The 13461-nt window shown below is 39.2% G+C and overlaps 2 protein-coding genes across 2 annotated transcripts; one reads left to right on the forward strand and one right to left on the reverse strand.

Annotated features, from left to right (window-relative positions):
• Positions 1-1639: 1639 nt before the first annotated feature.
• On the reverse strand, positions 1640-4263 carry LOC102720959 (protein N-lysine methyltransferase METTL21A). Its single transcript, XM_015833442.1, has 9 exons — positions 4195-4263; positions 3978-4044; positions 3803-3868; positions 3458-3551; positions 3258-3374; positions 2931-3031; positions 2415-2489; positions 2241-2333; positions 1640-2131 (listed from the first exon to the last, which is right to left on the reverse strand). Exons 1-9 carry the CDS (start codon positions 4206-4208, stop codon positions 1856-1858), a joined length of 903 nt encoding a protein of 300 aa, XP_015688928.1. The 5' UTR covers positions 4209-4263; the 3' UTR covers positions 1640-1855.
• A 197-nt stretch (positions 4264-4460) lies between these two features.
• Positions 4461-8020, forward strand: LOC102721050 (pentatricopeptide repeat-containing protein At1g31430). Its single transcript, XM_015833277.2, has 3 exons — positions 4461-7272; positions 7575-7692; positions 7823-8020. The coding sequence occupies exon 1, from the start codon at positions 4461-4463 to the stop codon at positions 6183-6185; it is 1725 nt and encodes a 574-aa protein (XP_015688763.2). The 3' UTR covers positions 6186-7272; positions 7575-7692; positions 7823-8020.
• The last annotated feature ends 5441 nt before the right edge of the window (positions 8021-13461 follow it).

The following is a 13461-nucleotide window of genomic DNA, read 5'->3' on the forward strand; positions in this document are numbered from 1 at the left end:
ACAAAACTGTTATGGTTTTGAAAGAGATACCTCATACCATACGATTTTGGCATGATAATCACGCGATTCCTACTATAATTGAGACGGTTTGCAATGGACGATTTACAATGGAGATCAACATGACAAAATGATAAAATCGCAGCAGTAAGAGCGATTATCACGTGCCATGCTATCTAATTGGTATTTTTAATTTAACTCACATCAAATCACCTTGCGACCTATTTTGATTGATTCACGTCTTTTTTAGAAAAAAAGATTATTCACCAATGGGTTCAGAAATTACATAACTATCACCAGGATTTTTTTATTTTTTTTCTACCAGTTTTATTTAATTTGCATGATATTTACCGAACCCTGTCGCCAAATATCGAAGCCATGCCCTCGCAATACACATGATTATCGTGATAATCACAGTTTCGCAAACCCGGGTTCCAAGTATTTCTTCCTGGCGAGAGAAAAAAAAAGCTTTATTTTTCCTTCGCAAACTGGTACCAAACACCTGTGCAGTGAAGAATGTGAAGTCCAAATAGGGACAGGTGCACAGTATCGTGATAATTTGATAAACCGATATAAAAGTGCAGATTTTCGTGTGGCGGCAGCTGGGGGCTTCTAAGATACCGTGAATTGGACGTTATTGGCGTTTCACTACCTGTATTAAGTGCAAAACGTATATGTCCTATAGTTAAGATGTTAATTGCTGCCAGAGTACAATAGCGATGGCGATGTGCAACAATCATAATTTCGTTTTTTTTTTTCGTTTTGGGATGATCGAAGGAGATCATACCTGGCATAATCCTTCCTACCAGGTCAGCTCCAAGTTACTGACAGGGCCAATCTGATGCGATGATTCCAACGCGACTCCTTGTGGGTTTTCGAAGGGACATGAAGACGTCCATTTCCACAATTCTGAGTCATCAAATGCAACCACAAGATGAGTGCTGCTCCGTCCTTAAAAAGAAACTTTATTTTTAATTTCCGTGCATAGTGTTTGACCATCTGTTTTTTTAGAAATTTATTAAAAAAAATTTAAATTTTAGTCACATGTATATCTAGTAACAATTAAAAAATTTAAATAAGATGAAGAGTCAAACATTATATTAAAAACTAAAAAATAAATTTATTTTGAAATGAAGCTAGTAGTTTTCAGCTCACACGGTTCCAATTTGTATTCCTACTAAAATAAAACGAAGCTGAGAGAGAGAGGGGCAGGCAGATTTGTCTTGAAGGTGGAATGAATCATGTCGATGTGGAGAAAAGAAAGCCGTCTGTAAGTGTTTCGCCTTTTTTATTGGTCAGCTTGGAGCCTTGGACAAATGGGCAGGCCTTCTTGCCAGGACAAGACTAGATGAGCATCCAAGCACCACTTGAGATAATGCATCTCTCCTAGGCATTGACCCATGCGCAACTTCTCTACAATTAGGACAGGGAACATCATCAGGACATCACCTGAACATCATCAGGACAGGGTCAAGACGTCTAGAAACTCATAAAGCTAAATGAAATACATATCTGATCAGTTGGACTAAAAACAAATGTACCTTCAGTTTTGAGTTTCAGCCTTATTGTTTTACTAAAATTAAGCATAAGTGAAACAACTTATTAATAATTAATAAATAATTCATGAGTAAAATGATGCCGGACGAATCCTAATGCCAATCTGATGGTTGAAAATTCGATAGGAACCCCCTCCCTCCCACAAAAATAAATATGTTGAATGAATATTAGCAATTCCCCCAAAAAAAGGTTTCTATGCAAGAACAATGACAATGAAGTTCAGCAGTACAAGATCAGCTTGTGCCATTCAAAATAAAAGGTGGAGTACAGCATCAACTGGGCAGTAGTTCATATCTAAATGTCATGCTAGTTTGACATCCTTAAGAAGTCTTGCAGCCATAGCCCCACTTCTTCTGATTTCCCAGTCGTCCAAATTGCCTGTTTTGGCTTCTGCTGAATCGGAACCAGTACAAGGTCCACTCTCAGCTCCAGGATCTTCATCATCTCCTCCTAGATTGGAGACAACCTCCTCCTCCTCATTTTCACCATTTTCACTGACCCCAGCTTCAGGGATCAATGTTGATTTGGGCTCCATCATGTAAAGATGTATACTGGGATGTTGGTACTTAGCATCCATCTGTGTTAGAATTCAAGAACAACGTCATGATAACAGATATCTGTAGCACTGATGCAAAAACCAATAAATGATAAATGTATGCTGAAAAGCTGAACACTGAATAGTGTACCTTCGATTTTGAGACAGTTTTCACATTAAAATTACTTTTCCACATTTCCATCATCTGTTCATGGACAGTGGTAGAACGAATCTCATATCCTAGCTGAGCAGCAAGCACAATTGTTTACTTCATATATCCTCAGTCAATAAACAGAACAGTTTGAGTAGTGGTGAAAGAACTTACCATTATTTTTGTTTTAGGACCAGATAATGCAATAATTGTCTCCATTAGAGGTTGCAACAAATGTTCTGAATAAACCTTGAAAAAACACAAAAACAAAGGAGAAGTAAGCCATTGCATTGTCTGAATTAACTATGCTGTTATCGATGATATAGGCTGTTTTCAATTTCTGCTACAAGGCTATCCTCTGAACTTAAATTTCAATAGGCATGCCTGTAACTTATGAAATCTAGATAAGACAGTGTTTCCACACATTCATAACATAACCAGCAAGAATATATTAGCGACTTTATCAAGAAAACCTCATTTAGGTAAAAATCTGTCATGTAAAAGCAAGTGTCCATGTGATGTGTGCAATCCAGCAATATCTATTGGTAGGCGGTAGCTACACTAGAGTCCCTCCATGCTGTGTGCTTAAAGGTTAACTGAAACATCATGGCACATGAAAGTTTGCATAGCCAGAAAGTATGATAAGCTATTTGAGGCACCAATCTCAAGTTGCCAGTACAGAAAACTTACAACATCAGTTCCAATGATGTAATCAAACGGCGGATCAACAGCTCTTATATGTTCTTTGTTCCCCCAGTCCAACTCAGCAACTGTAATTGAGCCAAAGGTGCCTGTTTCCACGTAACTTTATAAAGGGCTAGTAATGTTCAATTGTTCTGAGAAAATTTGACCGACCACAAACTCAGCACATCACTAGGCATAATTCATTTTCGCATAATATCTATGCATCTGCAATGACCAGATTTTAACTATACCAAACTATGACCATGGAGCGTTTCTATGTAAAACAACAATGGTTATGAGTGGAGATCCATTTTTGCACTTAGATAACAGAACCTGAGTCAGAGTTTGACTGTGAAATCCAAGATCTGTTGCGCTCTGCATTCCTCAAAAGCAGCGGGAGCACCTCGACTTGGTCAGTTGTAACCACGTCACAGCCCAGCAAAGCCATTCCTGGGGACAAGCAGAGAATTTTGTTATTTGGTGAGCACCAACAGGATGCAGACTTCTCTCGAGGGCAATGTAGTTCATCTTACCAAGCCCAGCTAGACCACAACCTGCTCCTAGCTCAATCACCCTTTTACCTTTCAGTTTCGATGGACAAAATCGACCTTTTCTGCTATTCTTTTCCTGTACAGGATGGGGCAAAATAAAACCCCTAAAAATGTCAAGTGAACTGAATGTAATAGGACTCAAATTGATACAGTTACTGCAATCAAAGTCTGAAAATCACATCAAACTTCCAAGTGTAGGACGTGCAAGATTCTAGCCATGTTGGATTTTCTAAAGCAACGATGAATAATTCCGGCTGTTTATATACATGATTATTATGCTTATCTGAATCAAATTGTACAGGAGAGCCCGGCAAGAACAGAGACTACCAAGAATTTGACGAACACCATGGATGCATCCCAGACCGTGGTCCCGAGGTGCTTCGAGTTAGGATCCTGCAGGTAAGATGCAGGGCAGAACAAGAAATTTCAAGCTGGCATTCAGCACCAGAACGACAGGCTGATACTAGTAGCGAACAAGATGAAGTTGTTTTGCTTCTCTGACCTGAGAAATGTGCAGCCGATGGCCCAGCAACTCCAGCGAAATCGCCGACGTGCTCGGGGAGTTCAACCTTGAATCACGGACAGCACACGTGCCACAGTCAGTGAACCAAGCAAAGCAAATCGGCGTACTGGATGCTGCAATAGGAGGAGGAGGAGGAGGAGGAGGAGGAGAGGTGGGGAAGAGGAGGCCGCGAGAGGAAGCGGCGAAGGATGCTTGCCTGTCGTGGTCCATGGCCTCCGGGGAACTGCTCCGCCGGAGCTCCGGCGGCGGCGAGGATCGTGTTGTGAACTTGGGGTTGGGGGGAGATCTCTCTCGATGTACTAGGTGATTTGGGCTCTAAATGGGCCTTGTCCAGTACCCGCAAGACCGGCCCATTACTTGCAAAGACTCGAACGGCCCGGCCCGGCCCATCACATGCAAGACTCGTACGGCCCGGCGGGTATTCTCCACCTCGTCGTCGTCGTCGTCCACCTCTCGCCGGAAATGGGGCGCCGGTCAAGGCTGCGCCGCGGCGGCCGGGCAATCACCGCCATACCGGGGGGCTTCCTCCACCTCACCCTCCTCGCCTCCCTCCGCCGCAGGCCCTCCCTCCAGGCGCACGCGCAGCTCCTCCTCCTCGGCCTCCCGGTCCCGGCGCCGACCGCCTCCCGCCTCCTCCGCCCGCACCTCCGCTCTGGGAACCCCTCCGCCTCCCTCCGCCTCTTCCTCCGCGTCCTACGCGACCGCCGCCCCTCTCCCCCCGACTCCCCGGAGGCCGTCCCTGACTCCTTCTCCCTCTCCGCCGCCCTCGCCGCATGTTCCCGCCACGCGTCACCGTCACCCGGCTTCTCTATCCACGGCTTCATCCTCAAGTCCGGGTTCGCCTCCGACGTCTTCGCCGCCAATTCGCTACTCAACTTCTATGGCTCCTTCGGTCTCCACTCCCTCGCGCGCAACCTGTTTGATGAAATGCCGGTCAGGGACACCGTCTCGTTCAACACTCTGATAAGTTCATATGTGCCGTCCTGCTGTATTAACGATGCATTTGAGGTGTTCAGGATTATGAAGGAGCGCGGGTTCATGCCGGATGGGTGGACCGTCATGGCGTTGCTTAGTGCATGTGCTGAGTCGCGGGAGTTAAGGACAGCAAAAGCAGTGCATGGGGTTGCTAGGAGGATGCTACATACACAATTGTTCGATTCAGGGGAAGTGGTAAACGGTTTGGTGGACGTATATGTGAAGTGCAGGGCCATGGCACTTGCCAGGAAGGTTTTTGATTTGGCAGGGGAGAAGGCAAGGGATGCAAGGTTATGGACCACCATGGTGTCAGGGTATGCAAAGGTTCAGGAGTTTGACATAGCTCAAGTGTTATTTCGTGAGATGCCAGAGAAGGATACAATCGCCTGGACGGCTCTGATCAGTGGGTTTGTCCGAGCAGGGAGGTACAAGGAGGCAGTGGTGTTGTTTGAGGAGATGGATGAGGCAGGCTTTGAGGCAGATGAAGCAACAGTAGTTACTGTGCTGTCAGCTTGTGTTGGTTATGGTAACATTGATCTGGCAAAGAGGCTGCATCATCGCGTGGGGCGTGGTCTGATTAGCAGAAATGCAAAGCTTGCTACTACTTTTGTGGACATGTATGCAAAACATGGGTGCATTCAAACAGCTCAGGATGTGTTTTCTAGTGTTGATGATGATCTTAAGACCTTGGAGTTGTTCAATGCTATGATAAATGGACTTGCTCGGTGCAAATTTGGCGAGAAATCCATTGCACTTTTTCATCAAATGGAATCACTTGGGATCCACCCTGATAAGATAACGTTTATTGGCATATTGTCTGCGTGCAGACACAATGGATTTGTGTCGCAAGGGTTGCGTATATTTGATTCAATGGTGGAGAAGTATGGTGTCAAACAGGAGATTGAGCATTACGCTTGCATGGTTGATCTTCTTGCGAGAGATGGACAACTTGACGATGCTTACCTTTTTATCCAGAAAATGCCTTTTAAAGCAAATTCTGTGGTGTGGTCATCTCTTCTGAGAGCATGTATGGTTCATGATAATATTAGGATCAGAAAGATTGCAGAGGAGCAACTTCTTCAGCTTGATCCTAACTACAAACCTGGTAATCTCCCCTTGTCAAACTTATTTTCTGTCGGGAAAAGAAAAGAGCGAGCTGCAAGGTTGAGAAAGTTTATGAACCACAAGCCTGTGTCTAGGCGTACCAAATAATAGAACATAGCTAAGAGTGCAATATCAGGCCAAGCTGATTTTCTTTATGCTTGCCGAGGAAGCTGATCTTTACAGGACGGTATGAATGGGGGGATAAGATTGCTCACCACAGAGAGATGGTTACTAGAGCATTTAGGTTTGTAAGTTCAGCCCCTGAATCCCCAATAAACTTGGGATTTGTGGTAGTAAATTTTAGTAATCATCAATCAGTGTTCAAGAATCTGCTAAAACATTTCCAATGGAGATATATGGGCAAATAAAAGGGTAAGCTCGATGAAACAGAAACAAGAGTCATGCACCTGCATTGACGGTGGTGATGGCAATGGGTTCTCTAGCTGTGGTTTGCCGTTTGTATGTGTGCACATGAAAACTGAACCAGAAGCAGCCAGGTTAATCTGCTGACACATAAGTCACAGCTTCTGAAATTACTGCACGGCAGCCCAGAAGGGGAAAAAGGTTGCAGGAGAATTTTTGGAGCTATGTTCTTCCATAACTATTCTATTTACAGGTTAGCAATTTTGTGAGTGTTCTTTCTCCATGGTACTACCTGTGATATATTAATTCTGATGTTGAAGCTATCTGTTTGAAGCCAGCAGCTATGATTGTCATGGAATAGCTAGTAACTTGAATGGGATATGAGGTCATCCAAATACTTTGCGTTCTGTCTACAAGTATCTAGCCTAATTGAGTTTATCAAAACCAACAAGTCATCATTCATAGATTGACAGCTGACCTGATTTTGTCAAACTTTATGTCTGAAAGGCTCCAGTCTTTTACTTCATCTTTCAAATACACACTCAAAATAATGAAAGATAAGAGCATAGAAGGGAGCTGACAGTTTGTTGCAATGGTAAACTCCAGTTTTTTACTTCATCTTTCAAACCCACACTATCAGATCTCTGTTTTCAGCCATAAGAATGTCAAGGAGGCGATGACCAACCACAGCAAGAGCTAACTTTTTTGTTTGCTGCTTCAACTGTTGCTCAGTATAACATGCAAGCATACTCTTTAGGAAGAATTTGAGTACTAGGCCAAGCTTTAAACACTGTGGCAATTGGAGAAAGGGTGAAAAAGTTCCTAGTTTTCTGTGAGTACGTTTTTCCGAACTGCTATAAGTTACATTTTTTAAAAAAAGAACACTAGAAAAGTTGCTCAAATGATCATCATGCGTTAATCCATTTTTCCAGTCTAAAATAATTAATACTCAAATGATCATCATGCGGTAATGGCTCACCTCGTTTTGTGTATCTTCTTGCTTCTCTTGGTCTTAAATTCACCCTTAGCAATGTGAGCGAGCATGGGAAAGTATGTTCTTTCAAAGCATTTCTGCATTTGTACTATGCTCATCTGCACTGCAGTTATTTCTTCATATATGTGACGAGTGTTCAGTGGCAGGAGCAGATAATGGGTTAAAGACTTTTGTATTCAATGTCGACATGCACTGCAATTGCAATGGCTGCATCAAGAAGATCAATAATGGTATAAAAAAGGATCAGCCTTTCAGAAGGTACATGCACGTTCATAAGCACTCCTTGTGATACTGTGAGTTTGTTTTTGTGTGTAGTGGTGCGTATCTTCTGTTGCATTGCATTGATGAGTGATCTAAGTTTAGACCTTCGTATAACTTTGTGATGAAGGGCTGGAGTGGACCGATCTGATAGTGGATAAAGCAGAGGTGAAAGTGATCGGGACAATGGATCCACAGATACGTACACAAAGCACAGTATCTGAAGGTGGTAGTGCGACATCTCGGCAACCAGACGTACGCCCCCATTTCATTTTTTTTTCTATTTATGCTTATAAGCCAAAATTTATTTATTTTTTCTAATTTTAAATTTAGAGTTGATTTTAGATATTTTTAGCGAAGTTTATTTTTCAGCCTTAGCTCTTAAAACGCTAAGAGTACATTTATAAAAGTTTTATTTATAAATTGTTTTTCATTTGTAAATATATCGTTTGGCTTTTTTTCATTAAAAAACAAACAATCACCTTTTAATCAGATATATCATTTTTTTTATTAGAAGGATGCATGATAAAGGTTGTAAAACTTTTTCATAAAACTTTTATATATGTATTTTTAGTGATCTAAAAATAAAGATCGTAAAATAAACTACAATAACAAAAGACAAAGGTGAGAGGCATTGTGAATACCATTCATGTTACACAAGAACTCAAAAGTGGAGGAACACCCAGCGCCCAGCCATTGGCGGAGACATGGAGCTAGACCGTGCCTTTAGAGCGATGTGCAGATCGATCGATGGTCAGCGCCTTCCTGCACGCGTAGCATGTGGACGGCATCTGACATTACTGGGACTATTACTCGTGAGCTCTAATCTGAGCAGATGCATATACTTGAGGTCATCACCTAATCAAAGATACTACGTCTTTGTTTTTTCTTCCTTTTTTTATAGAAGTCTGGAGCATATGCCAATATGCCATCCCCGGTCGCTGGCAGACCGAATGTTACTCCACTACATGATGGTTTCCTTATCTAAGCATGTGCTGCTACGAGCTTGAGGCTGTTTGAGCTTTATAGATTTATGAGTGGACTATCCACGGGGATTATCGATTTGATTATAAAGATAAATTAAGAGAAAGAAATATCACCGGTAAATACTTAATTCTAAAAAATACCATCCATAAGTATATGTTTTACGAAATATCATCGTACGAACAACTTTGTCTAGAAAATGACATAATCATTAAGGTTCCATCAGCAGTCCTCTGTTAAGTACTCTATGACAGTACTCTATGACGAACAATTTATTTAATGGCACAAGATGAACGGAACTCTAACGATGACTATATTTCTTAGACAAAATCGTTTGTATTTATTGATATTTTGTAGAACTCGTATTTATTGATGATATTTCTTAAATTTTCTCATAACTTAAATACTTTGTTAAATAAACTTAAAAAGTAACTTAAAACAAGTGGTCCAGCCAATGCAGTAAAAGAAAGTCTTCTTTTCTTTTTGAGAAAACACATTTTTTAAGCGTGTTTCAATAAGCCGGTGGAGTTCCAATGTTAACATGCTTGAGGGTTTGTACGTCCTTGGCCTAACTTGATGGCTGGAATCAACTCCTAGTCATATGAATCTTCTCTTCTCATGAAGACTGAAACTCTGAAGATGAGTAGCCACTGTTTACAATAATTTTAATAATAGAGTTAACTACTGGCTATAGATCAATCTTACAACTAACATGTATAATAGATTGGCTATATTGCTGGTTTTATTATTTTTCTAATATATCTTTATCTCACCTATGCATTTAGTTCATATATTTTGGAGTATGTATACATCTAGCTCATCAGAGTCACCAGCTCACTGCTCCTTATTTTCCATTTTCATGTCCTCTATATATGTTTATAGTTGGCTTGTAGTGCACTAGTGTATTTTAGGGTGAGTTTGGTAGAACAAAAATGGTGAAAACGTCTCTCGTTTTTCATGTGTATACTTCTCGAACTATCAATTGGTGTATTTTTTTATAAAAAGTTTTCATAGAAAAGTTGGTTTAAAAATTCACATTAATCATTTTTAAGTTGAAAATAATTAATACCACCTCCAACCCACCCCCCCACCCCCCCCCCCCCCCCAAAAAAAAAGATTTCATGTTTGACTCACTTGTTTGTCCCACAAAGACTGAAAATTTTAAGTAATTATTGCATTATGTTTGGTAAAATATAATGGACAAATGCATTGAGATTTCAAGTACCCCTCTAAAAACTTCATTTTTAGCCTACCTTAAACATACCAATACAAATCTACATAGACTAAAATGTCTCTCACATTTTCAAACTTTAACACAATTATTTTCTGACTTTTTAAAATGCAACAAAATTTATCTCTCACTATACCAAACTCTAATGCAACAATTAATCAAATATAAAATCTTTGTATGACTGACAAAGAAGATCAAAGATGAAGCTTTTTTGGAACTGAGGGTCTGAGAAAAATGCACTGCAAGTTAAAAAGGTGTTGTGCATTATAGTATTTATAGTTTTGTATAGTTATATATGATGTAGATTACTATTTTTCTGTTTCACAATGTAAGATTTTTTAGTCTTGTCTAGATTTATATGGATGCTGCTGAATCTAGACATATATATGAATTATATATATTTATCAATTGATGAATGTATTGATGAATGTAGTCAAAGCTAAGAAGTCTTATAATATAAAACGGAGATATTACCTATAGTAGTACAGATCAAAATATAAATATAAATATTTTTAGTTTGTTTAGCATATATTAAATTTGATAAGAAAAGACTATAATTTCTCTTCAATAGTAGTATATAAGAATAAATATGAGCGGGAGGATGATACGAGGGGTAAAATAGACATAATTTAAATTAAGAAGCAACAAATGAGACGAGAAGTATTATAAGTAGTGTTTAAAATATTTATGTTTTGATATAAAATTTAGAAGACAAAAATAACTTACATCCTGTAACCGGGTTGTAGTAGTAAAATTGAAGTCTTAAGAGTAAGGCCTTGTTTAGTTTTCAAAAAAAATTTCAAAAACATCACATCGAATTTTTGGAAACCTAAATAAAGCATTAAGATAAACAAAAAACTAATTGCACAGTTATGGAAGAAATCTTGAGATAATCTTTTAAGCCTAATTAGTCCATGGTTAGCCATAAGTGCTATAGTAACCAATATGTGCTAATGACAGATTAATTAGGCTCAAAAGATTCGTCTCGTGGTTTCTAGGCTAGCCGTGAAATTCGTTTTTTCATTTGTGTCTGAAAATCCCTTCCAACATCCGGTCAAACGTTCGATGGGATGTTTTTGCCAAAAATTTTGGCAACTAAACACCATCTAAGTTCAATAGTATAGCCAACTAATTAACTCTAATTATCTATAGTCAATCTAACAGCCAACTCATATAATAGTATCAACAAAACATCAGTACATGGTCCCACATATTATACACACATTTTGTTTTGAAGTCTGTACGTAGCTGGCTACAAATTAATAGCTCACATCTCTTCTGATTTTTCTCTTATTTCTTTAAAATATACTTATAGATGTCTTATAGCCTGCTATTGTACATGCTCGAGTGGAACCAATTAATGACGCTCGAGCATGGAAGAGATGTTGGAGGTGACGTGGAAGGTCAGTCCAGTCCGAGCCCGTGAAGGGCTGGGCCAAAGCAGAAAGACACGTCAATCCGATCTGATCGAACGATTAGCATTGCAGTTCGTTGCGGCGAACGTGCACCTCGGATCTTTTTTTTACTCTTCACGCGCTGTTGCTTTCTCTATCTCTATCTTTTTTTTTTCAAGGCCTCATCTAGTTTAAAAAAGATTTTGTAAAAACATCATATTAAAACTTTAAATATATATTGAAGTATTAAACGTAGTCTGATTATAAAACAATTTCAGATTCTACCTGAAAACCGCAAGACGAATCTTTTGAGCCTAATTAATCTGTCATTAGCGCATGTTGGTTACTGTAGCAATCATAGCTAATCACGTACTAACTAGGCTCAAAAGATTTGTCTCACAATTTCTCACATAATTGTACAATTAGTTTTTCGTTTTGTTTTTTATTTTGTCTATATTTAATACTCTACTATTTAAGTGTACAAAGATTCGATGTGATGTTTTTAGGCGAAAATTTTTGGAACTAAACAGCCTGCTTTCCAGTCAGTCAACTCGATTCTGTTTACTGCTAATCTTGGCACGGTTCGTTGTGCTGCAGTCTTATTCTTCTCTATGACTCTGACAGAGCGAAGCCTCCCTGTAAATCACTGCACATGCCGATGCCTCCTGCAGTTAGGGCTGGGCACAAAGATACCAAGATCGACAATTGAACCGGAAAAACTTGGACCGAGATCTAGAAATTCTCTTATACTCGTAAGTCAAAATTTAACATCAGCTAATGGCATCTAGGTCTAGCATCGAGCTAAGGGCACAATCGTTTGTATGTAGAATCATCGGAGGCAGGCCCTAGCGCCCTTCCAGCCAACCTCAGTGTCTACATTTCTTTCTGTGATTTATTTGGGCAATTTTGAAATTAGGGATTCTATCTATATCTTGTTTGTTTCTAATACTGCCGAGGAATTTAGTTATGATCGACACGGACCTGCTCAGTCTTCAATTTTGTACCGGACCGATCGAGATTAAGTTTCTAATGCCAGTCTCAATACGCAATTTCACTATATAGTTTTTAAAACAGCTAACTCGATAAATGACGCATGAAACAACTACTCACAGTGCAAAGTTTCATTGTATCATTTTCAAAGCTAAATAAAACATCTAATTACTGATGAAAGTTTTATTGCATGAAATGCCTCAAGCTCCTCAATACGAGTTTCACCTTGGTAACGATGTTCAAACGTTTCATAGTCATGAAACGAATTACCTCTCTCTCTCCTTACAGTTTCATGCAAATATTCTCTGTTGTGCTGACATATTACCTAATTAATATGAATGACACTTCTATAAAATCCATTGAGACTGGTCTAATGATTGAAATTTCACCAAATACCGGATGCATTGTTCGGTCTAACCGAATGCCCGCCCCGTCGTCTGCGTAGAGTGCTACCATTCCAATTATAAGACCATGAATTTGTTCTAAGTTAAATTATTTTAAGGTTTGACTAAGCTGGTAGAAAAAATAGCAAGCTCTAAAATAAAATATAGATTTAAGGTTTTGAACATTACTTTTCGTTTTTTTAAAAAGAAAAAGGGCAAACACATATTTATAAACCAAAAGTAATTTAAGAATAAAACTTGTATATATGTGTTTTTAGCGACCTAAAAGTCTATGAATAATTATGATAACAAAATCAAGTCTAAATTTAAATTTTTTTAAGCTTATAAACGTATGAAAAGGTGAAAAGATGAAAGGTGAGGTGTTAAAATTCGATCGCAAGACGATGACACCGTCACGCGCTACACCGTCTTTCAGTGAAGTGAATATTAGCTACAATTATAATCATTTACCATTTAACTTAGTTCACATGCACTCTCCTCTTTGGGATAGGGGCTAAAGTTTAGACACTTATTATAAATAGTAAATGTAAAATCCATCCATAATCATGGACTAATTCGCGAGACAAATCTATTAAACCTAATTAATCCATAATTAGCCTATGTGATGCTATATTAAACATGCTCTAATTATGGATTAATTAAGCTTAAAATCGTCTCGTGGATTAGTACTTATTTACGAAATCAGTTTTTTTATTAGTCTATATTTAATATCCCAACATCCGATATGACATAGGGCTAAAAAAGTTTATCCCCATCTACACAACCC

Source organism: Oryza brachyantha, chromosome 2 (assembly GCF_000231095.2).
Source record: "Oryza brachyantha chromosome 2, ObraRS2, whole genome shotgun sequence".
NCBI lineage: Eukaryota > Viridiplantae > Streptophyta > Magnoliopsida > Poales > Poaceae > Oryza > Oryza brachyantha.